Raw genomic sequence first — 24,695 nt, 5'->3', positions numbered from 1 at the left:
ACTTTTAGGTTGGAGTTGGGGCGGGTGGGGTGTGGTGAACGTGGGTCATTTTGGCCCTCAACATCTAGTCACCACACTCCTGGTAATCTTATTTTCTTCCTTCCTTCCTCCCTTCTTCCCTTTTTTCCTTTTCTCTTTCTCTCTTTTCTTCTTTCTAGTTTTTGGCTTAATCAACAGGGAATTCATTGCTTTATAGACATAAATGACCAAAGCCTAGTTCTCCTAGGCTCCTAATGTGGGTTGATCAAAGTCTCAGTGAATCAATCACACATTCCAGTCTCTTGCTCTCTCTCTCCCCTCTTCCTTTTCTTTTCTTCTTGACTTCCTTGTTATATGTTCTCCTTTTCTGGCCCCACATGGTTAGATGAAGACTGCAGGGGTACCTAACCTCACCTTCTCTTTTAATGGTTGAACAAATTCCTTCTTCCAGCCACAGGGCAGGTTTGGGTCCTCTGTCTATTCCTGCAGTGGGGGGATGAGGTTGGGGGAGGGACCCTGATTCTGTTTGAAGGGCACAGAAAGATTCATTCAGCTAAACTGAGTCAGAGCTGTTTCTGGAGCTGATGGCAGGGTCAGATCCCAAGCTATATGGCTGTGAGAAAGAATCTTCAAGAGAAATCTAGGGCAATGCTTAACCAGAACTGTGAATTGGAATTGAGAGACCAACCCAAAACTCGGGGTGCCCTCCTCAGGGATGCTCAGGCAAGTGGCAGTTGTGGTAGGCAGTGCCTCGGTGGTCCAGGAGGTCTATGATCTACCCCAGCACTGCCACTGTCTTTCTAAGGGACCCCAGGAAACATCCTCTTGCTGTCTCTTGGCCACCGGATCCCACTAGGTCAATGGGGCTAGCACGTCACTCTCCCAGTTTTGAAGATCTTTATCCTAGGCTTCCCTGGTGGCTCAGACTGTAAAGAATCTGTCTGCAATGCAGGAGGCCTGGATTCAATCCCTGGGTTTGGAAGATCCCCTGGAGAAGGAAATGGCAGCCCACTCCAGTACTCTTGCCTGGAAAATCCCATGGATGGAGGAGACTAGTAGACTACAGCCCATAGGGTTGCAAAGAGTCGGACATGACTGAGCGGCTTCACTTTCACTTTTCATCCTACTGTCCAAGGGCCTTGTGTTCACTGCAGCTATCCCAAAGGGGCTGGAAGCCCTCTGTTCACTAGGATGCTGCAGATCAGATCTGTAGAGGGTTCATTGTGTCAGGGAAGCTCTCATCAGGTGCAGGACAGAGAACCTGTTCAGGATTCTGGAAACAAATGAGTTTCACACCAACCTCTTCCAGCTGCTCCTTCCTTGCAAGCCTTGACTCTCTGCTTGTTCTTCACTATTTCCACTGTTTGACCCCTGGGGATGTTACTGAGATGGCTCCCTGAGACGATGTGGAGAACACCTTCTGGATCCAGCAACATGAAGACTCTCAAAACAGTTCAAAAATATAGCTGTCAGAGCAAGCCCTTCATTAGAAAACCACCAGTCGTGGAGGGCAGAGAATAGCCTGTTCATAAACCTGCAGGCCTCCAGGAGAGGGTGGGAGTGGCAGGTGTGGGTGGAAGGGGCCATGGTTGGAGGTGGACTGTGCGGGGCAGGTGTGGGAGGTTGGTGATGAATGTGGATGGGGAAACAGGACTGTTTCCTGTTTGGGGATGAGGGGAGGTGGGGCTGGGGTTATCCTCAGTGGTGGAAGGCTGCACACACTTCCTTTCTATTCCATCTTTGCCAGTTTATAGCTCAGTGGCCTTGACCGTATCTCTCTGAATCTCAGTGTCGACATCTGTGAACTTGGGAGAGAGAGAATTCTGGTGCTTGCTGTCCCACGGGATCTTCAGACACCCAAATATCTTTAAGGCACGGAGGTGCCTGGAGCCCTGTGACAGACCACCCAGGAGTGAGGACTGTGGATATGGTGGCGGCCGGGCTTATGATCTAGATGTCCCTGGCCAGGGCTTCTCAAGTCCTTCTGGGCAGACACTGCCTTCTTTTGTCCCTGGGGTGCCAGTCTCTGCTGGATTCTCCATGTCCTGCTCTGTCTTGGTCTTTGTTTATAAAATTTTCAGAGCCCAGACTCTACATGGCCATCCTAGGACATGGCTGTGGGATTTGTCATTTTTTTACGCAAACCCCAGGTCCTCTTGTACCTCCTGGGGAATCTCTTTTCCCCTCTAGCTTTGTTTACTGAGCTCTCTCTGAGGGCGAGTGCAGGCTTTCCAGGTAGCTCAGTGGTAAAGGATCCACCTGCCCATGCAGGGGATGTGGGTTCAGCCCTTGGGTCAGGAAGATCCTCTGGAGGAGGAAATGGCAACCTAGTCCAGTGTTCTTGCCTGGAGAATCCCATGGACAGGCACCTGGCGGGCTGCAGCCCCATGAAATCGCAGAGTTGGACACGACTGAGTACACATGCACTGAGGCTGAGTTCTAAAAACTCAATGAAAGATGGTTTCAGAGCCTGAAATCTGGACTGAAAAGGAGTCCTCCAGTTACACACACCACGGTATTTTCTGAGTGTTATCACCGAGCATCCCACTGTAACTCCCATCATTACTGACTAATCCAACCTTGTGTGGGTTACGAACACCCACCATTATAGCCGTAAACTTGTCTTCCTCTCCCTGTTCTGTCTTGGATAATTTACCTTGCTGCTTCAAGATTTTCTCTGGAATGAACGAGGATGACTCACATTATTGCCCTAAAACCCCACGAAAATGTATCACCACTCTCTTCCTTCCCAGTGTGATAAATCTGATTAGCACTTGCGGATGGTCACTCGTGGCCATGCGGCGATTTAAAATGCACTGAAAGATTCGTTCAGCTAAACTGAAGTTGTCAGGTGGATTGCCAGGGGGCATTCTCGTTGCAGACACAAGTTGTGTTTTGTCTGCTGTAGCCTTGTGGCAGCTTTCAAATTGCTGTTAGGAGATAAATCCATTAATCAGTGTGGACCTCCCACACTCGCTCTGCTAGGCTCCAGGCTCCTTAGAGGCACAGTGTGTGTCTTCGCCCTGTCTCATGGTGTCTATCATGATATGCTCTTGGTAATGTATTTTTAATTTTTTAATTTTAGCATGAAATTCTTTAAAAAAAAAAAAAATAGAAGTACCAGCTATTACAGCTGAAAATGACCGCTGAGAGCACCTCCTCCAGCCCCTGGATGCTCCAGCCCCTGGATGCAGGTGCTAAGGACCAGAGAGGACAGTGATAGCTCTCAGGTCACACAGTGAGACCCAGCGAGAGCTGGACGTGAACACTGGCTCCTGCCTCCAAGCCCAGAGCTCCCACTCTCCTCTGTACTTTTCTTGGCAGCGCCTGTCAAAGAAGGATGCGAGGAATTCCACTTGGGCTTTATTCTACTGTTTTACAGTCTCTTCTGAGTAATAAGGTCGACTTGTTTAATAAGTTCAGCTTCAAAGTAGGTCAGGGATTTTATTTCTGTGCACGGGCCATTAGCATTCTTAAGTGAGAACACATTTTTTTAACTGAGAAAATATCCGCTGTGTCGATGAGGCGCCCGGTGTCTGCCTGTTGCCTAAGCTGTGTCAGATCCTTTTATACCACAAAGCCCCTGCCAGGGGGCTTCTCAGTGGGGGATGCTGAGTCTGGATGGGAGGGACAGGGAGGGGGCCACATGTTCTGGAGGGACCCCAGGAGCCGCAGCCTGTGGAGCATGGGCCCAAAGGGCAAGGTGACTTCCAAGGGCTTCTCAGGCTGGTGGTCCCTTTGACAGGAGGTTTGTGTTTTGTTTTGTCAGGCCTGATACTCTGAGAAACCCCAAACAGGAGTTTAGAGAGGGGGGAGCACCGTGTCAAGAAATTTCTCAAATCTCTTGTGACTTAAGTGCCTTCCCAGATCCGGTCAGCCGGTGGCCAGGCTCATGGAGCAGAGTCTGCAATGCCGGTCTTGCTGCGGTTTGTCTGGGAGAAGGATTAGGATGTGCCTGGCTGGGGAGCAGGGATTGGGAGGAGGGCGACATGACACCTCATCTATTTAGGGCTGTTCCTGAGGATCATATCAATTTTATATTTTTAGCCATGACCCGAATTGTTTCACGGGCTCATTCCTTTGTCAGTTGCCTTTAACCTAAATGTGACTGGTAACGCGATAGAAGAAAAAATGGTTTCTATTCAAACTTCTGTGTGAGGCCCTGGCTTGGCACCGTGAGGGGTGTAAGAGCAGGACTGGCCACCTTCCCCACCTTGCAGTGACTATTGTTAGGGAGAAAGGCATAGACACAAATGAGCAAGACCACGCAGAGCGTCATGGGGCCATCATGGCCTCCGTTTCCTACACATCTGTCTTTGCTGTGCCCCTATCATGACTTCTTTTTCTCATCTGTTCTCTCATTTGTTTGACACTCTTGCTTTTAAAAAAGACACCTTCCTTGCTTTTTCAAATGAGATTTCATATCACTATAATAATCACTACATCACTATAATGAACTCAAGTCAGATAGGTTTCGGTTACAAGCAAAAGTACATTTTCAACTATTAAACTAGTTTATAGATAAATGCACATTGGTGTGCGCCTGTCTTCATCCCAGGTACCACACTTTGGAACATGTCAGGGAGGCTTTCTGAAACAACTGAGATGTTAGAAGGGCCTTGAAAGATCTAGCTCTTCAAGCAAGTGCATGATGACCAGGGATATTTCATGTATGATTCAGTGTAAATAGGCTGGGTACCTCACTCCACAAGGCTTTTGTAGGGGTGTAGAATAAGAGGTGATACATTGGCCCCTCAGGACTGTGCTTTTTACTGCTCTTAGGCTGTTGGCAAAGGAGATATCATGAGATTGGCTTTCTCCACCATCACTTGCCTTTCCTACCTACTTGTTTTTGTGTGTGTGTGTGTGTGCATTATCTCTACATAATTGTGAGTTGTTGGTTGGGTTAATCAATGCAGGGCTCTCTGTGAACATTAGAACTCCTCTCTGGATTTTGAGTCAGGAGGAGGCAGATAGATGAGGAAGGCCATTCATTCATTCATCATTCATTCATTTAAGTGTTCATTCACTGCTAACCCCAGTGCTGGAATCACACCGACATACATGCAATATTAGGGCTTCCCTTATAGCTCAGTTGGTAAAGAAACTGCCTGCAGTGCAGGAGACCTGGGTTCTATCCCTGGGTTGGGGAGATCCCCTGGAGAAGTAAATGGCAACCCATTCCAGTATCCTTGCCTGGAAAATCTCATGGACAGAGGAGCCTGGTGGGCTTCAGTCCATGGGGTCACAAAGAGTCAGGCACGACTGAGCGACTAACACTTACTTACTTTCTTACATGCAGTATTACTAAAGAACAGGGGGTGGTTGAAGGTCACTAAGAGGCCATGCATATAGTGAGTGTTCAGGAAGTATTCTGATGAATGAATGAATGGTGCAGCCCTGTGATTCTCAAACCTGGCTGCACATTGGAAATAACTGGGAAATTTAAAAAAATGATGCTTGGGCCTCACCCCAGAGATTTTGATTTCATTGGTGTAGGATTGAGACCTAAATGGCAGGGGCTTTCAGACCCCTCCATGTGATTCTAATGTGCAGCTAAGTTGTAAGGCACTGTTGCAACGCTGAAGATCATTTTAGAGTAGTGTTGACATGTTGACATACACACACTACCTCCTGTAAAACAGATCGCTAGTGGGAAGCTGCTATATAGCCCAGGGAGCTCAGCTCAGTGCTCTGTGATGACCTAGAGGGTGGGATGCAGGGGAAGTGGGAAGGAGGCTCAAGAGGGAGGAGATATGTGTATACATATAGCTGATTCATCTTGTTGTACAGCAGAAACCAAAATAATATTGTGAAGCAATTGTCTTCCAAATTAAAAAAAATTTTTTTAAAAAAAGAACATACAGGGATCCTTTAGTAAAAAATAGTCCTTGGGGCCTGTGTGGGGAATGGACTTAGAGAAACCCAGTCTGTTAGCCATTTAGGGTGAGCAGAGTTGAGCTTTCTCAAAGGACTCCTGTGAACACGAGGCCCTGCAGAGTTTTAATAGCAATCTTCCCATTTCTTCAAGGGGCTCCATTTATGCTTCTCTCTTGCAAAGCAACTGGTTACTTTAGCTTCTGAATTGGCCTTGAGACCCCCCAGTGTTCCCACATCAGCCTTCTGGGCAGAACATCGATAGTTTGGGGTCAATCGTGAGTACATCCTAACTGTTGGGAAACCTCATTGGGGTTTCCAAGTAGGAACATATAATCAAAGGTACATTTCTTTTCTGTTAGGGGAATCAAAGGTAGGAGCAGAAATTCATGGGGCAATTTAAAGAGGCCATAAAGGCCTTCAAGCTGTGAAGAGCTCGGTAGGAATGATGCCATTAGAGATCAATTCTTTAAAAAAAAATGTTAATACCTTGGGAAAATTGCTACATTAAACCTGTTTGTCCTTTGGTATATGTGACTTTAATCAGATTGCTTTCCTGATTAAGATCTAGATGAGGTTTTGGGCAAGATTTTTTAAAACTTTGTTATTACTTGTGTGTGTGTTTTTCCTCAATGAAGAATGGTGGCAATTTCACTGAGGCCATCAATGTGCCCCCTCGAATAGGCCGTGGTATATCTCCTGAGCAGGGCAAGCTTTCAAATTCACTCTTCATTTTATTACAACTATGACTACAAAGGTGAGTTTTAAACTTGTCCTCCATTTTATATCACCCCATTAAGGAATAAAGAGGCAGATTTTAGGGCTAGCTTTTATTAGCAAATCATACTCCAACTGCTCGAACGTTTGAATTCACCGTTCCTTGGTCTAGACCCCTCTGTTCTACCCCACAAAAACTCTTTTGTCCATCGTCCATTCAGTTCCATTCATGCAAACATCTGTCCATGTCTTGTTGACAATTCCTTCTTTATTTGAAGTAATGAGCAAATTAATGCTTTCATAGGTATCAGTATCATATAATCTATGGAAGAAATATTTTGAATGGCCAGATGTTAATTTCCTTCTTTGCTTACCACTGCAAAATAAAGTACTGGGCTTACCAAGTGTTCAAGTACATTTTTAAATACATTGAAAATGTCTCCTTTGAGGGCATCCTTCCACAAAAGTAGGCTGCCTTCTTTTATTTTTATCTCAAATAGATATGGCTATGTCTCCCCCAGTCTTTTGCCTAGTTTGTGAGTTTCAACTTCAAAGGTAATACTGAAACTGATCTTAAAGAAGCTTCAGGCATATGTATGTGTGTGTGTGCATTTTGATTGTGCCTCTTTATTATACTAACTCCTAGCCTTTTCAGTAACAAAAAGTTTGGTGATGTTCCTCCAAATGATTAGTTATCTGTGGAATATGTATGGTGCATCAGTCACCTGTGACTACAAAGCAACTTACCCCCAAATGTAGTGGCTTAAAACCACAAGCCTTTATTACCTCACGGGCATGGGCCCGAATCCTGATACAGTTTAACTGGGTGATTCTCGCTTGAGGTCTCTCATAGGATGTAGTCCTCCTAAGGCTTGATGGAGGGAGGGTCTGATCCCAGATGCCCACACATGGCAGTCTTTAGAAGGTCCTGTGAAAAGACTACTTCCATGACTGTGGACCTCAGAGCCTCCATTAGCGGGTAGCCTCAGAGCCTCATGAATTGTTGACAGAAGGTATTATTTGTGATGCGTGATTCAACTTAAGATAACTCACAACATGGCAGAAAGAGGAGGGGAGGGAAGGGTGGAGGAGTGAAGGGTGAGAGAGAGAGGGTAGGGGAAGGGAAGAGGAGCCGGGAGAGAGGGAAGAAAGAGGGGAGGAAGAGAGAGAAAGAGGAGAGAGGGATAGATGAGTCAGAAGAGAGAAAGAGGGAGGGAGAAGAGGAAGGAGGGAAGGGCAGGAGAGAAGGGGAAAGGCCGTGGGGCAAGTGGAGAGGGAGAAGGAGATAAACAGAGAGAAAAGGCATGCAGGATGGTAGTCTTTTTATGACTTAAACTCAGAGGTTCCATCATCACGTCACCTTTGCTTAACTGCTAGAAGTGAGCCAAGAGGGCTCGCCCACTCTCAGAGGGGCAGCGTAGGCGTAGGGATGTGAATTCCAGGAGCCAGCCTCCATGGACCATTTTAGAGACTGGCCACAACCATTGTGGGTGGGCATGGGGGTGGGTGTCTTTAAGCCTTGTTGTAAAGGGGTGATCTTTTGCAAATGTTCAGAATTTTCTTGCACATGAGATACTGAGTTTTAGCTCTTTGCAGCTCTCCAGGAATAGAAGTCACATATTAAATAAATATCTCAGTCTATCTTACCCTGTCCATATTGAGAGCTGCTTAATAGTGATCACTAATTGAATTTGGGGTAGTATTCCCATCTTCTTCCCAGTTAAGCTCCATGAGGGGATTCTGAAGGACAGTGTTGTGTTGGATCCAGGCCTTCTAGATTGTTCTGAATGTTACTGGCTTACATCTTTTTGATGGTTCTGAGAATATGCTTCCTGTTTCCCATTTTTAAGCAACTATCCATCATCTTGATTGAAAACATGCTTTTAAAAATATTATACTTCTAAAAATTAAATGAAGAGTGCGACTAAAACTTTCAAAGCAAACCAGACATATTTTTCAACATTTCTGTGTTGAAATGAGAAAACTTGTATGGCAGGAAATAGAGCCAAGGATAGTTTGTGTTTGTCAACCGAATGTTTGAGCCCAGTCCGAAATCTGCAATTACTTTTGAGCACTGATGACTTTGAATATAGTCAGAAGCAAAAAAATTAACACAGACTTGACATCACAGGCATGATTTATAACTGCAAACATTGATAAATTGAACCTCATTGCAATTAAAATTTTTGCTTTGGGAAAGCTCCATGTGTAGAAAATGAAAAGACAAGCTATAGAGGGGGAAACCCTGCAAACCACCTGCATGACAAAGGACTAATATCTAGAGTATATGGAGAAATCTTAAAACTCAACAGCAAGAAAATCCAGACAACCCAAAACAACAGTCCAGTGAGAAAATGGACAAAAGTTATGATCAGACATCTTACTGAAGTGATTAGACTAATGGCAAAAAAGCACATGAAACGCTATCAGCCATTAGGGTAGTATAAATTAAAACCACAGTGAGATAACACTATACACTTATCAGGATGGCTAAAGAATGATAACACCAAACTCTGGTGAAGATGCAGAAAAACTGGATCACTTGATGATGGGAGTATAAAATGGTATAGCCACTCTGGAAAGCATTTTGACAGTCTGAAATCTCATATGCCTTAGGAACTGTATGCTCCTTGACATTTATCCCAGAGAAAGGAAGAACTATGGAAATCTGTATAATTATGGTTGCTCATAGCAGCCCAATTTGTAGTAGCTAAAAACTGGAAACAGCCCAGATGTTCTCCGACAGGTAACTGGTTAAACAAACTGTAGTACAGCCACATCATAGAACACGACTCAGCAATGAAAAGGAATGAACTGTTGATGTAGACAAGCTGAATGATCTTCAGGGAATCACACTTAGTGAAAAGAAGTCAAACCCCAAAGATGATATGGACAGGGAAGCCTGGCATGCTGCAGTCCATGAGGTCACAAGGAGTCAGACATGACTGAGTGACTAAACTGAACTGCAAGATGATATATTGTCATTTCTGAAATGTCAAAATTTTAGAATGGGTTTGGGGTTCCCAGGGGTTAAGGGTGAGGTGAAGGAGTGAGGATTTAGTATTTATTTTATATATCCCCACATTTTGTTTGCTAATATAAGGTGTAGGATTTTTGTTTCTATGTTTATGAGAGATATTAGCCTAAAAGTGTCTTTTCTTGTGATATGCTTGTAACCTCTTTGCATAATGGTTATCTTGGGCTTGTAAAATGAGTGTGGAACTACTTCTTCTCTTGGTATTCTATGAAAGAATGTGTCTCAAGGTGGTATTTCCCTGAAACCTTTTCATGTGTGAAAAAGTTCAAGCTTATTTTACTGTCTATCTTCCAGTAGAATTCTGTCCCAGGAAAATGTTCCATCCAAAAGCCCTGTCACTTTGTAGATCCCCTTGAAAGTTGCTTTTTATTTCTTTGGATTCCCTGTGCCTATATTGAGAAGTCCATGTTTTAGGTTTCCCTGGTGGCTCAGCTGGTAAAGAATCTGCCTGCCATGTGGGAGATCTGGGTCTGATCTTTGGGTTGGGAAGATCCCCTGGAGAAGGGAATGGCTACCCACTCCAGTATTCTAGCCTGGAGAATTCCATGAACTGTATAGTCCTTGGGGTTGCAAAGAGTCGGACAGGACCTTTGACTTTCACTTTCACATGATTAGGATGTTAGAAATGTCTAGACCAGGGCTTGAAATTTGCCTTCTGCTCCTTGTCTCCTCTCTTCCCTAACTGATGCTTTATCTGGCACAGAAGTACCCAGCTGCAGGTGCCTGCGGTGGGCACCAGCAAGAAGCCCTTAATCCTGTTCCCAGAATCCAGTGTCTACTGGCTGAGCCAGAATTGCGGCTTCTGGGGATGGGGACAGTGGCCCATGGCCTGTGGGACTGTGCATTATCCTGTTGTTTCAAAGTTCTTACCCCAAGAGATGCTATTAAGTTCTGCTAAGTTTCTCTCCAGGCTGGATGTGGCAGAGTGCAGAGGGAGCCTGGGGGAATTTGGAAGAGGCTAATTTTTCAGTTCCTTAACATAAAGGGGGTAATCATCTCTTAAACTCTCCCCACAAACTGAGCAGGCTGTTATGGATAAGCCTCTTAATCCATCTGGACACCCCTTCCTGACACTTCAGAGCAGTCGATACTTCTAGTCACTTCCAGCCATTTCAGCAGCTTAGAGACTAATTATGCATCTCCCCCTTGCACATAGGGATATGCCAAGGAGAGAAATTTGCAAAATGACAATATCTCCAAAGCCCCAGCCCCTTCGTTCTCTCACTGTGCCTGGCAGTATAATAACTGATGAAGCTGCCTGGGCTCAAGTTGCCCTGAATCTCGCATTTCTTTCCTCCCTCTCAGCATCCCCTCTTCTTCTCTTCTTGCTTTTCTCAAGACATGTTCTGTTAAGCTGGCTGCCATGTTTCCCCCTGCCCCTGGTGCTTGCTGAGTGTGAGTTGCCTATCCTGGCGGGAAATGAGTGGCTTCCTCATGCGTGAAGCTGAAAATGATTTCATCGCATGTGCTACCAAGTGCCCAGATGCTCAGAGTGGAGATCAGAGGAGAGTTGAAAAGCTAGATCCAATGGCTCATTAACGGAGAGGGCTATGGGGTGGGGAGAAAGACCAGCATAGGAGGTCAAGAGGGGTGAGAGTATTAATAACTCGTGCTTATTTAGGGTCTGTGTTGTTTCAGGCATTTACATTTGATCTTCACAAAGACCCAGTGAGATATGATCCATTATCCTGGTTTTACACATGAAGAAACTGAGGCTCAGAGGAGTTCTGTAACTTGCCCACAGTCATGCAATTAAGTTATCAGAGGTCGTAAGCCAACCTCTATCTGTTGGATCCAACATTCTTGAATGTTCAATATATCATGCTGCCTTTTGTGAGCGAAAATGAATATGGACATGCAAAGGGATGGAGTGGTGAGCATTGGGCATAGTGTGGAGAAGTCTGTAGTGCATTGGGGTTCTGGGTAGGGAAAGTGAAGTGGACACCCACTTATATGGACTGGGGGAGCATTGTGGAGGTCAGGGAGAGACTGTGGCCTCACCAAGCCTATTGACTCCTAGCCTTATACTGATCCCATCTTCCCTTGCCCCTTAGATCCATTGAGTGACCAAGTCCTATTCAATCTTCTAGTCCCTCTGACTCTGTCTATCCAAGCCAATGGTCCTCATCTTGGTCCAGACCTCCATCATCATCTGTCAGTAATGGACACAACTTCCCACTGACTGTAGTCTCTCTCCTTCAGACCCATTCAGCCAGCACTCAAGAGGAGTGTCCAAAGAGACCACATGTCTATGTCACACCACCACTTACAAAGCCTCAGGCTTCTCAGGAAGCCCTTCCTGATCTGGCCGCCACTGACCTCTCAGATCACCTTGCTGCTGTTCCCCGACTCTCATCTGTGTTGCGGAGGATGTGTCCCCATCTTCTCTCATCTCTGGGGAGCCTCCCTTCTCCCCAGGTGCCTGTCAACTCTCCCATCGTTTCATGTCATGGCTTGACTCCTGCAGGAAGCCTTCCCTCCCTGCTCCATCTGATCTACTCTTGTGTTAGTTTTCTTGGGCTGCTGTAACTAACAACCACAAAGTTATTTAGCAGCTTAAAAAACAACAACAACACATAGTTATTGTCTTAAAGATAAGGAAGCTAAAATGGGTCAACAGGGTTGCATTACTTTTGGCTCTGCTGCTGCTGCTAAGTTGCTTCAGTCGTGTCCAACTCTGTGCGACCCCATAGACAGCAGCCCACCAGGCTCCCCTGTCCCTGGGATTCTCCAGGCAAGAACACTAGAGTGGGTTGCCATTTCCTTCTCTAATGCATGAAAGTGGAAAGTGAAAGTGAAGTCGCCCAGTCATGTCCAACTCTTAGCAACCCCATGGACTGCAGCCCACCAGGCTCCTCCGTCCATGGGATTTTCCAGGTGAGAGTACTGGAGTGGGTTGCCACTGGGGAGAATCATTCCCTTGTCTTAGCCGTTTCTAGAGACCACCTGCCTTCTTTTTCTCGTGGTCCTTCCTCCATGTTCAGCTGTGCAACCTCTTTCAGTTTCTCTCTGAGTCTGTTTCTTCTGTCTTCTTATTTCACATATAAAGTTCTTTGTGATTACATCAGGCCTGTCTGGCTATTCCAAGATCCTCTCCCCACTCAAAATCTTTAACTCAATCACATCCTCAAAGGCAATTCCACCATGTAAAATACTGGAGATTAGGACTCCTCCCTAGCATACAGAAGTGTAGACTTGGATGTCTTTGGAACTCAGAGATCCAAATAGGCGAAGGCACGAGTTTCCTCCACCCTGTTCTCCATAACAGGGCTGTTGGGCAAAGGGTGGCAGTCTGCATACCCTGAACTGCTCTAGGACAAGAAGCTTCTGCAGTGTGGCCTCTGATTCTGAAGATATAGAGTCCAGGCTCTCCTAGGCCCCTCTCTGGGGGAGATTGACTCTCGAGTCATACTTTCTTAGGACTCTCGATTAGCAGGCGAGGACAGAAAAGGCCCTTCTAGAGTGATGATTCGGCTCTTAATTTTGGGATGTGACCCAGCAAAGAGTCCTCTCAAAAATGTCAAGGCTCTGGTGGGGACAGCGGAGCCAGGAGCAGACTGAGTGTCGAGTGTTGCAGATCACAAACTCTCTCCTGGTGCTAAGTCGTTACTGAATTATGCATCTTTAAATGAATGCATTGGCTGCAGCACGACCCTGTGAAGTAGACCGAGGCTGAGCTCTAAATGTACTTACTTGTGGAAGAGCTGGCAGGAGTAACACTGGGAGGACTGTGGCGCCTTTTCATCCTGACACAGCGAGGGGAATGCCTTTAATGGGATCTTTGTGTCTCTCTGTGGGGGGCGCGAAATGGGGGCACCAGCTGTTTCCCACCGACTGCTGACTAACTCCATGGACTCCTGGCTGGGAGGAGGAAGATAATAGTAGCTAACACAGCATACTTGTTATGTGCTAGGACTATTACAAGGGTTTTGAATGCAATACCTTACCTAATCCTCATAGTACCCTCCATGGGGGAGGTATTACTATTGCCCCCATTTTACAGATGAGGAAACTCATGTGCAGAGAGGTTAAGTAACTTGCCCCAGCTTTTGTAATTTTTTTAAAAAAATTATTCATTTATCTTAAATGGAGGATAATTACTTTACAACATTGTGATGGTTTTTGCCAAACATCAACATGAATCGGCTGTAGGCATACATGTGTCCCCTCCCCACCCCCCACCCCCAGGTTGTCACAGGGCACCGACTTTGGGTCCCCGTATCATGCATCAAACTCACCCTTGTTATCTATTTTATATATGGTAATGTATATGTGATGGACAGGGAGGCCTGGCGTGCTGCAGTTCGTGGGGTTGCAAAGAGTCGGACATGGGTGAGCAACTGAACTGAACTGAATGTATATGTTTCAGTGCTATAATAAACACGTGAAAAAATGCTCAATATCACTCATTATTAGAGAAATGCAAATCAAAACCACAGTCAGGTATCTCACACCGGTCAGAACACCCATCATCACAAAGCCTATAAACAGTAAATGCTGGAGAGGGTGTGGAGAAAAGGGAACCCTCTTAAAAATGTTGGTAGGAATGCAAACTGGTACAACCACTATGGAGAACAGTGTGGAGATTCCTTTAAAGACTAGGAATAAAACTATCATAATATCTTAATGGGAATTTCTCCAAACTGAGAATATCCTGAGACAGGGGTTTGAAAATAGTTTATTTGGAATTTGAGGGGAACACTGGTTGAGTGGAGGGGAATTGAGACAGGAAAAGAAGGAAGGCACCAACCTAGTATGTCCAGTGACCTCATGAGAAAAGGGAAATTTGGACAGAGAGACACAGAGGGAGAAAGCCATGTAAAGATGGAGGCAGAGGTGGAGGGATGCATCTCCAAGCCAAAGAGGATCAAGATCAAACACTAGAATCAAGGTGCCAGAGAGGCTTCCCTGGAGCCTTTAGAGGGAGCAGGTCACCTTTGACACCCTGGTTTCAGACTTCTTAGCTCTAGAACTGGGAGGCTATACATGTTTTAAGCCTCTCAGTTTGTGGTGTCTAGCTGCAGAAGTCCTAGGAAATAAGGATACTTTTCCTTGACTACAAGGACAAGTTGCTTGACTGGGGGGCAATGCCTGCACCCCTAAACAGCCCATATCCAATTAATAACCGGGGAGACAAAAGGTTGCCCCCCCTGCTTCAGTGAGGAGCCAGGAAGTTGTGCATTTTCTGCCCCAGAGCATCTCTGGGATGAGGATGGCCTAGTCTTTAACAAAGTCACATCCTGGCTCCCTGGTCCACCTTCTTCTGAGAACTTTCCTCCAGTTAGTCACTGCACAGAATCTTTGTCTCAAGCTCTGCTTCTGGGAGCCTGGGCTAAGGCACCCTGCAGCACGGAGCTCACAGCCAGGAGAGTGCCCCAGAGGACAGCTCACTCTTTTTTTCTCCCGGAAGTCCATTCATATTTTTATCTGTAGAACCAGCATTTTTTTAATTTTATTTTTTATTTACCTGTTCTTGATTTACAATGATGTGTTAGTTTCAGATGTACAGCAGTGATTCAGTTATATACACAAATACACATATTATTTTTTAATGGATCATTTAATGTGATACCATTTTGCTTTATTTATTTATTTATTTATTTATTTATTTTTACTTTTTGACCACACTACATGGAATGTGGGATCTTAATTCTCTGACCAGGGATTGAAACCCACACCCCCTACATTGGAAGCATAAAATTTTAATTGCTGGACCACCAGGGAAGTCCCTTTATACATATATGTGTTTGTGTGTGTATTCTCTTTTAGATTCTTTTACCTTATAGGTCATTATTAATACAAAATATTAAGTAGAGTTCACTGTGCTGTACAGTAGTTGCTTGTTGGTTATCTATTTTGTATATAGTAGTGTGTATATGTTAACCCCAGTCTCTTAATTTATCCCCTTCCTCTTTAGTACACATGTGTGTGTTTTCAATGTCTGTGGGTCTAGTTCTGTGTTATATATAAGTTCATTTGTTTAAAAAAAAAATAAGAGAGCTCACTTGTTAAAAAATTAATATATTTATTTTAATTGGAGGCTAATTGCTTTGCAGTGTTGTGGTGGTTTTTGCCATACAGTGACATGACTCAGACGAGAAAAGTGAGATGACAGAGAGGGAAGAATGTTCCACCCGAGGCCCCAGCACAGCAAGAGCACCTCCTGCGACCTCTGTATCACTTGTGAGGGGAGCTCAGTAGTCAGGGAACCTGGAGAGGTTGGGAGAGGCCAGCTCTTGGAGGCCTGGTGTGACATTCTGGTGGACAGCAGGTGGAGAAAGACTGTATTTCAAAGCACTTTCTCACCATTAAAACTCCTCACTACTTGTGTTAACACCGTAGACCATACTCCTTATCCCTGGAGATAAGCTTCAAGCTGAGTCTTAGCTCATGTTAGGGATTTCTGCATCTGGCAGTTAGGGCTAATGTCTTTCCATGTATCTTCCATATCTGTGGTTCTGAGATAGTTGACTGTTATTGCTGCCAGGTTAACAAAGTACTGACTGGCTAGTTACCATATCTGGCTTCTTCTCACCAAAACCACTTCTCTGTGACCTTGAAAGAGAAATCATTTCATCTTCCTCCATTGTGGGGATCCTAGTAGCAGTAGACAGTATAATGCAGTGATTACAAGCCCGGCTCTGGGATCTTCCTAAGTTTGAAACCTGGTTCCTTTTCTTACTAGCCTTGTGATTGTGAGCCATTAACCTCCTTAAGCTTTAAGGTTTTTAAAATTAGTTTATACAATGGGATTGCTAATATCCCCTGCCTGAAGAATGTGCCAGGATTAAATAAGATGCTGCATATAAAGTTATTAGCACAGTGCCTGGCACACAGTGAGTCCTAAGTGAGCACTTTGACTCTGCTGAACTCACAGGCTGTGGATCTGAAACAGAAGCACACTTTTTATATCAACACTTACAGCATAAAGAGGGTTGGTGCAGAGTTGAGGACAAGGGGCAGACTTTGGGAAGGCCTGGGTTTGCACCTGCTTCTGCTCTTTCACTGTGTGAGACGAGGCCGGTTACCTAAAGTGGCTGAGCCTTGGTCTCCTCACTTGTAAGATGTGTGCTGTGTGGGGCACTAGAGGAAAATGAATGAGGAAACAGGTAGAGCGCTGTAAAATATTAGTTGCTATGATTAGAGGACCTTTCAGAAGTCAAGTCCCAACTTGCAGTGGAGGTGTCTGAGCCATGCCAAAAGCAGCCATGATTTCTCCTTATTAGGAGCTATGGGGGGAGAACTGGCTTGGCAGAGGGACACGGATGTGGTTCTTGATTCTTGTTACCTGTTGTCTGGGCAGATGAGAGGGGAGATTGACTGTTAAATACTCCTGGTGGTGGAGGGCAGAATCCCAACAGAGGTCCCACTGGTTAGAAAAGTTCAACATGTAAAAACACTTAGTTAATATGCTTATCTTTGCAATAAACACCCAATTCAGGTTTATTAGGGGATGTTTGTAGTCAGTCAGTCAGTCAGTCAGTTCAGTCGCTCAGTCGACTCTTTGCGACCCCATGAATCACAGCACGCCAGGCCTCCCTGTCCATCACCAACTCCTGGAGTTCACTCAAACTCATGCCCATCGAGTCGGTGATGCCATCCAGCCATCTCATCCTCTGTCGTCCCCTTCTCCTCCTGCCCCCAATCCCTCCCAGCATCTATGTTTGTAGAGATACACACAAAAAAGAAAACAGTACTCGTTTCCCCACAATCCTAAGGGAAACATCAACATTTGGCATATTTCTGCCTAGACAGTTTAATAGGCATAGGTAGATGGATTTTTTTGTTTTCCTTTTAATTTAGTTAAAATTGGGATTTTGTACCTTTGGAGAGTCTTGTCTAAGGAGAAACTGTTCCATGGAAATTTTTCATGTCCAGTTTCAGAGTAATTCCCAGAGCAAGCGTTCACCATTCATAGTGCAATTGCTTGCATTTAAGCACAATCTAAATACCATTGGGATTTCTGTCTTCTTTTAAAGTTTGGGTTTTGTCTTGGTTTGGCCTGGCGTGAGGCAGTGGTTCCCTTCTAGACTTTTACCTGAGAAAGAAGAGTCTTGTGTTGGTAATCATCCCATGGGACTGATCGTTCTACTGCCCCAGTTTCTCCATCTTAGAGGTCATGATTTCAGTTCACCCCAGTGTGGACTGGGGTCTATCATCAAGCAGTTTTTCTCTAAGGTAGTGTATATAGATAATACATCTGCATTTTTCAGAATCTAAACTTGTCTATCTATTGGCTTTGCCAATGTACCACAACTTAGTTGTCTATAAACATCTTGGGATATGAAATATCCTCTTAAAATCTTGTGTGTGTATTATACTATTGTGAGTGGAATGCAAACCCCATCAGTACGACTTCTTGGCTGCAATCCTGGTTCTTTAAATTGCTAACTGTTTGATGTTGGGCACGTTACTTAATTTGCATCTCTTTCTTCTGTTCAGAAAAATGTGAATCATAATATTATCTATTCCTAGAGTTGCTGTGAAGATTAAATGAGTTAATACTTTAAGGCACTAAGGACAGTGACAGGTTCATCAAGACTGTGCATCATTTGTTAACTGCCACTGCTGTTGTTTGTAGTTATGATTGCTGTTATCACCTTCTCTTATATTCCTGTGTTTTGAACTGAAATGATGAAGTATGGGAACTGATTTTTCAGTCTTTTTGTTTTGTATTGATGAAGATCTGTTTTTGTCTAGATGCTTGTGGGAATTTTTCTTTAGTCTGGTATTTCAAATATTGCCAGTATGTCCTTAAATTTGAGTCTCATCATTGATTATTCCTACATCATTCATTATTCCTATAACCCGCTGTGCTCTTCATAGTCTGCAAATTCAGACCTTCATTTAGCTCAAAAAATTTTTCTTTAGCTATGTCTTTGATTATTGTTCTATTCCAGGCATTTGATGTCTTCTCCCAAACATATTCATTTCTTAGGTTGGATGTCCATCCACTGTTCTCTATAACACTTTCTTTCTCTTTGTCTTGCCACCCCGACCTCTTATTTTGGGAAAACTTATCCGATATTTTCTCTGTCCATTTAAACAAGTCATTAAATATTTATTGCACATTGGCCATAAGTTAAGGTTAGACACAAAGACTAATTCTAGTCGACATCTACTGCTAGACTGGATGCTATATCTACTTATTCTGCCTTCTGCTTGGGAACCTCATGGGCCAGAGATGAATGAGAAGGTGCAGCCTCCTGCTGGCAACACAGTCAAGGTAGTGTCAGTAAACATATCCACATAGAACCCCTATGGTCCTTGGCAGAAAATTCAGATATTTTTATAATTTGAACCATCTTTCGTGCTAAGGATGAAAATATTGAGAGCCAAAAAAAGAAAAAAATTGAGAGCCACCAAGACTGGGTGGTGTGTCCAGGGTTACGGAGCCAACTAGTAGAGAAGGACAAAGAAAGACTCAGGCCCTGGCCCAAACTCGAGTTTCTTCTCCTCTTTGATCTTCCATGCCTTATTTGATACAAAAGTGTCGCATGCTGATTGGTAGAAAAACTAACCAGCATGATGCTTTTGAAATATCTACTGGGTGCCTAGCCTTGCGGTCTACACAACAGGCATTATGAAGCAGAATTGAAAAGAAAAATGGACACGGTTTGGTTCACAGCAAAAGAAACGATGTTCCAGTTGGGAAAAACGGCGTGTGTGCAAGTGTGGATGTGGCAGTGATAAAATAGTCTCTGGGTATATGTGTCATGTTGGTGGGTGGGGCAGGATAGGGTGTTCCCATGGACTCATATGCTTCAGTAAATGCAGTGCAATTAGAAAGGTGACCGGGAGGCAGGCAGAGGGTGATAGTTTCAGAAGCCAATTTATATTCACCTTAAACATGTCTAAGAGCTCACTTCAATCTTAGTAGTATTCAGTTTTTCTCAAAATATTTGATTTCTGTCAGGAGCAGACAATACACAAGCGCAAAGCTTGCTCTCCAGCTATTTGAAGCACTTTTGCTCTCTGTCGGAATTTCTGGGGAGTCAAACTGTTACAAGTGCTCACAGCGGGAAAGAGGAAGACAGAATTGGTCTGGAGATTGCTGCCTGAGGATGAAGCAGAATTGCATTAAGGGGTCACTTCACCACCTACCTCTTGAAGGAGAGCCTTGACCGGTTGGGGGCAATTGCTGCCCAGGCCTCAGGGATGATGGCTCCTGGGGTTCTTGTTCTCAGAGTGCGTTGATTCCTGGCTGGAGGGAGGTTGGAACCATCTCCTAACCCAGATCTCATCTTCCTGAAAACCAGGCTTCCTCCCTGTTGATTTTGTTCCAAGCTTTGTCAGCAAGGAGTATCATCAGATATCAAACACTTCCTCCTGGCTTTGCACAGTTGATGGTGAGGGGCCAGGTATAGAGAGGTATTAGTCATTTCAAATGTGAAAAGACTCATGAAAACACCAATAACAGAGGCCTCATGGACACTGAAATCTGCTGGCACCTTGATCTTGGACTTCTCGGCTTCCAGAACTGTGGGAAATAAATGTTTTTAAGCCGCCCAATCTATGGTATTTTGTTATAGCAGCCCAAACATCTAAGACAGCCTCTGCGGAAGATTTCTACATAAGATATAACATTAAATGGGCAGAGTCATGTTTTTTTCCTTTAAATATTTTAGCCCAACTGTTGAATCTATGAATGTGTGGGGTGGGTCATGGTCATGGGAACCTAGACATTTACTGGGCTTGGTCTGGTGGAAATCTTAGCATATTTGTAATCACCAAGTATTTGGGAGCCTGGAAGCACTAGATCTATGACCCCTACATCAAGTTCCATTTTCTTACATGGCTGTGCTCCCAGGCTTTAGCTCCTGCAACAAAGGGTGGCTTCAGGGTCCCTGAGAAGTATCAGCTCTTAGGGTCATGTGGGCTGTCAGGACAATCTCTGTGGATCTCTTTTATTCTCAGCATTGAATCTTCAAGAATTCATGCAAGGTCTTCAAAAAGGTTCATGAATTCCTGAAATGATGTACAAAACTTCAGGTAGTATGCTTATATACATTTTCCTGAGGAGAAGAGTCTAGAATTTCTCACATTTCCATAGCATCTGGCGTATCCCCCAAAGTTAAAGACTACTTGTATAGACTTCTTTTAATGATCTTTCTGGTTATTTGCTTCAGCATCTCAAGGATAGGAGGAGAAAACCATAGGCAGAAATGCTACCTGGGCCCTGAGTTCTCAAGCTGTCTTCACCTCCTTCTAGCTTCATGGGCTCTCCCTGGTTCTTGGTTTCCTTTCTGACGACTCTGGTGGTTGGATTAGATGGCTTCATAGAATTCTTGCAGTGTCTGGCTGAATAGCTCATCTCAGAGAGGAAAACTGAAACAAGCACAGTCTTTCTGTGTATTATTTAAAAAGACAGTACCTGTAATGTGGGAGGTGGGGATCGGGATGGGGAATACATGTAACTCCATGGCTGATTCATGACAATGTATGACAAAACCCACTGCAATGTTGTGAAGTAATTAGCCTCCAACTAATAAAAATAAATGAAAATAAAATAAAATAAAATAAAAAGGCAGTACCTACCAAAAAAAAAATCATTCCTGCTTTTTTTCTCTTTGATCCACTAGTTCATGTGCCTTCTAAGGAATGCCAATTATAAATCAATAAATTACTAAAAACAGAAAGAACAAAAGAATAATCTGATGGCTTGTTGGCATCAGATACAGGAAACACTGGGGTGTACTTTGTGATATATTCTTGAGTGATCACAGGGAAGGACAAGTCTGCACATGGACATGTAAACTAGTGTGACATTTGAGATGGACGCATTTGTATCCTTGAGGGAATGTTTGTCACTATACTTGCACCTACCATCAGAAATGCATGAAAAGAGACTAAGCATTTGGAGAGACTGATACTTGATTTTCTTTCTGGCAGTCAGCAATTTACTGCTAATACCTAAAGTAGGAGAGTAGAAACTAGGGTGGGAGGTCCATGGAAGAGAACTTATTGTAATCCCTTGCTCAAGCTTTAAAGTATTGAAGTCTGCTGATCTTCATTCTGTCCAGGGCCTGTCTGTGAATAATTTTACTAAGGAATTGGGCAGAGTCATCACAGAGCTACAAAAATATCACCCTTGGGGCCTCATTGGAGACTGATCGGAACTCTGGAGAGTAGATAATGGTGATCAAAGGGTCTATATATTTAAAATGCACAAAGGATGAGCTCAGAAATTATCTGCCTGCCAACTTAACTTCTTTACCTGGAACAAATTATCCAAAAATCAATTTGCAAACACCTTTGAGATAACAAGGCATTGAGTAATAACCTCCATGGCTTTGTAAAGAAAAGCATCTAGCTTGACTAATCTGCTTAGTTTCCTCCTCTGACCAAATGGCAGGCTATAATAGTAGCAATTTGAACTTGTCCCTGAAGATCTGCTTCAAGTCACACTGCGAAAATGTTGTCCATCTTTGCTTCATAGTAATTGTTCTCTTTCTGGAGAATTTTCATTGCTAGATAATTAGAAAGAAAACACTGAATAAGACCTATGTTCCCAAAGCTCCCACCTGAGTTCCAAACTGAAAGTGATACCTGCCTTAATAGCCCAGAGGCCCTCCAAAAGTTCTTGAACATAGCTTTGGTGTACTCCATCCCAAATGCCTTCCCCACCCTTACTTCCTAGTTCTACACCAGGAATCACTAACTTATTCATACCCTTGGACAGATAATCCACTTCCTGAAAGTTGGTCCTAAGAAAATATAAGACAAGAAGGACTGGAATCATTTGCACCAAGATGTTTGTTGCAGCATTATTTACCTTCGCAAAACTTGAAACTACTCATGTGCCCAGTAATCAGAGCATAATTACTGTAATTATCTGATGCACTGTTCTATCACTACTAAAGACAGTGGTGGTAAAATCTACATAGTATATAAACAAAGTCCTTTAGTTGTAATAAATGAGGGAAGAAAACAAAATCTTCTTTGAATCTATGTGTTACTGTAACTACACACAAAAATGACTTAAGTACATGAATAGAAATTGGAATGGAACATGAAGATAAAAAAATGCCAATTATATTGGGTGGTAAGGAGAGGGATTGTTTTCTCTTTCTGGTCTCTTCTTTATTGTTGTTCCACTGCTGATTTTTGCTACAAATAAAAACAAATATACCCACACTGGTTTGTCGACAGAGGGTATCGAGAGATAAACAGCCTTCCAAAGGGAGAGCTTGGTGTTGGAAGGCAAGCTGATCTGGGTTCCCTTTTGCCTTACCTGCTCCACTCTCTTTGTTAAGTGATATGATCACCTGAGATATGATCTCAGGTTTTTAATCCACCAAAATGGAGGTGCTAATATCCCAAGAATGACACTAATAATGCAAATGAAATTTTCTGGTAAATAAGTATAAAGCAATTGTTAATTTCTGCAGCTTTGCCAGTGAGCTAAAAATTGCCAGGGAGAGGCCACCGTTAGTGCCTGTTGAAATTCTAGTCTATTTAGCTGAAGTTATAGAACTTAGTAGAAGAAAGGTGGCAACGCATAGGAGATCCAAAGTAGCTCAGCATGGCTTTTCCCTTGACCCTTGATTTCCCACTGGCATCACTGTGATCATGACCCTCTCTCTGTGGAGGAAGTTGTTAGGGCTGTGGAAGAAGAAGTTGAACTCCCATTATGCTATCATCCTTTTGCTAATTCAGCTCCTATCACCATTCCACAGATCATCCACTAACAATCTATGTGTTCCTATAAAAGAAGTGTTTGTAAACCCCTGACTCCCATGGATTTTGAACCAAACTCTAATTTAGTAAAGGGTGGTTCTCATTTGAGAATAGGAAACAGAATATTAATCCAGGCAGCTTTGCTGTGTTCAGGAAAAATCTTTTCCTCACAATGACCTTCTTTCCTTTCTTTAAATGAAAGAGTTTTGATGAAAGTGTTAGTCATTCAGTTGTGTCCAACTCTTTGTGAGCCCATAGACTGTAGCCCACCAGGCTCTTCTGTCCATGGAATTCTCCAGGCAGAAATACTGGAGTGGGTTGCCATTCCCTTCTCCAGGGAATCTTCCCAACCCAGGGATCGAACCTGGGTCTCCTGAATTGCAGGCAGATTCTTTATCATCTGAGCCACCAGAGAAGATTGATTAAAGAAGAAGTATTGATTCAGGTATTTACATATAATTATTTAATTAACTGAATTGATTTTGGGTTATTGTCTACGGCTGTATGGAATTCTGTCCTTTGTCCTCACATGTTTGCAGTCCGTTCTCTAAACCATTTGGGTCTGACATCCTCTGCTGATTCCTGTCTTTCAGAGCCTCCCACACCCATCGCCCCTCCAGAGCTGCTGGCCGTGGGGGCCACCTACCTGTGGATTAAGCCAAACGCCAACTCCATCATTGGAGATGGCCCCATCATCCTGAAGGAGGTGGAGTACCGCACCACCACAGGCACCTGGGCGGAGACCCACATCGTTGACTCTCCCAACTATAAACTGTGGCATCTGGACCCCGATGTGGAGTATGAGATCCGAGTGCTGCTCACGCGACCAGGAGAAGGGGGCACGGGCCCACCAGGACCTCCCCTCACCACCAGAACCAAGTGTGCAGGTAGGACCCTTCTTCCTGACTCTATTTTGAGAGGTGCAGTTGCTGTGAGTGATGCTCCTCTTGAAGTTGTGATAGTCACTCCTCAACTTCTTTGATATGAGTGTGCATCCTGTTGGGGTAAAAAACAGTATTTGGTCTTGGCTTTGAGGTTCTGGAGGCATCTCTGGGGCCCTCCTGGCTTCACCTGTGAGTCTAAGAATCACCTAACTCTAGCTCTAGTCTAGCCTCTCTAGTCCTGGAGAGTTTCCTGAATTGGACAGTATTTCCTGGGACACTGGTTCTTTCTCCCCAAATACTCCTGGGACCTTTGGAGTATGTGAGGCTTCCTACTGCTGACAGCACCTCTGAGGACTCTTGGTTCTGTCTTTGAGGGGTCCTGATCTTGTTTCTTTGAGGGCACCTGGCTGTGTCCCTGAAGGGTCCAGCTCCGATTGCATCTCTGGAGGCTCCTGGCTCTGACTATGTGACCTGAGGCTTCACTTGATCTGTGTCTCTGAGTGCTTCTGATTCATCTTGCA

General features: G+C 44.1%; 1 protein-coding gene across 16 annotated transcripts in view; it reads left to right on the top strand.

Annotated features, from left to right (window-relative positions):
* PTPRT (protein tyrosine phosphatase receptor type T) overlaps positions 1-24,695 on the top strand; it is a 1,083,381-nt gene that overhangs the window by 485,835 nt on the left and 572,851 nt on the right. For all 16 annotated transcript variants that reach the window (XM_070472652.1, XM_070472647.1, XM_070472651.1 and 13 more), the window contains exon 7: positions 23,884-24,177. In XM_070472652.1, the coding sequence (XP_070328753.1) occupies positions 23,884-24,177 (294 nt within the window). The remainder of the gene's footprint in view (positions 1-23,883; positions 24,178-24,695) is intronic.

The sequence above is a fragment of the Odocoileus virginianus genome, chromosome 9, assembly GCF_023699985.2.
Source record: "Odocoileus virginianus isolate 20LAN1187 ecotype Illinois chromosome 9, Ovbor_1.2, whole genome shotgun sequence".
Taxonomy (NCBI): Eukaryota; Metazoa; Chordata; class Mammalia; order Artiodactyla; family Cervidae; genus Odocoileus; species Odocoileus virginianus.
The sequence above is the reverse complement of the archived record's forward strand: the minus strand, read 5'-3'. Positions and strand labels throughout refer to the sequence as shown.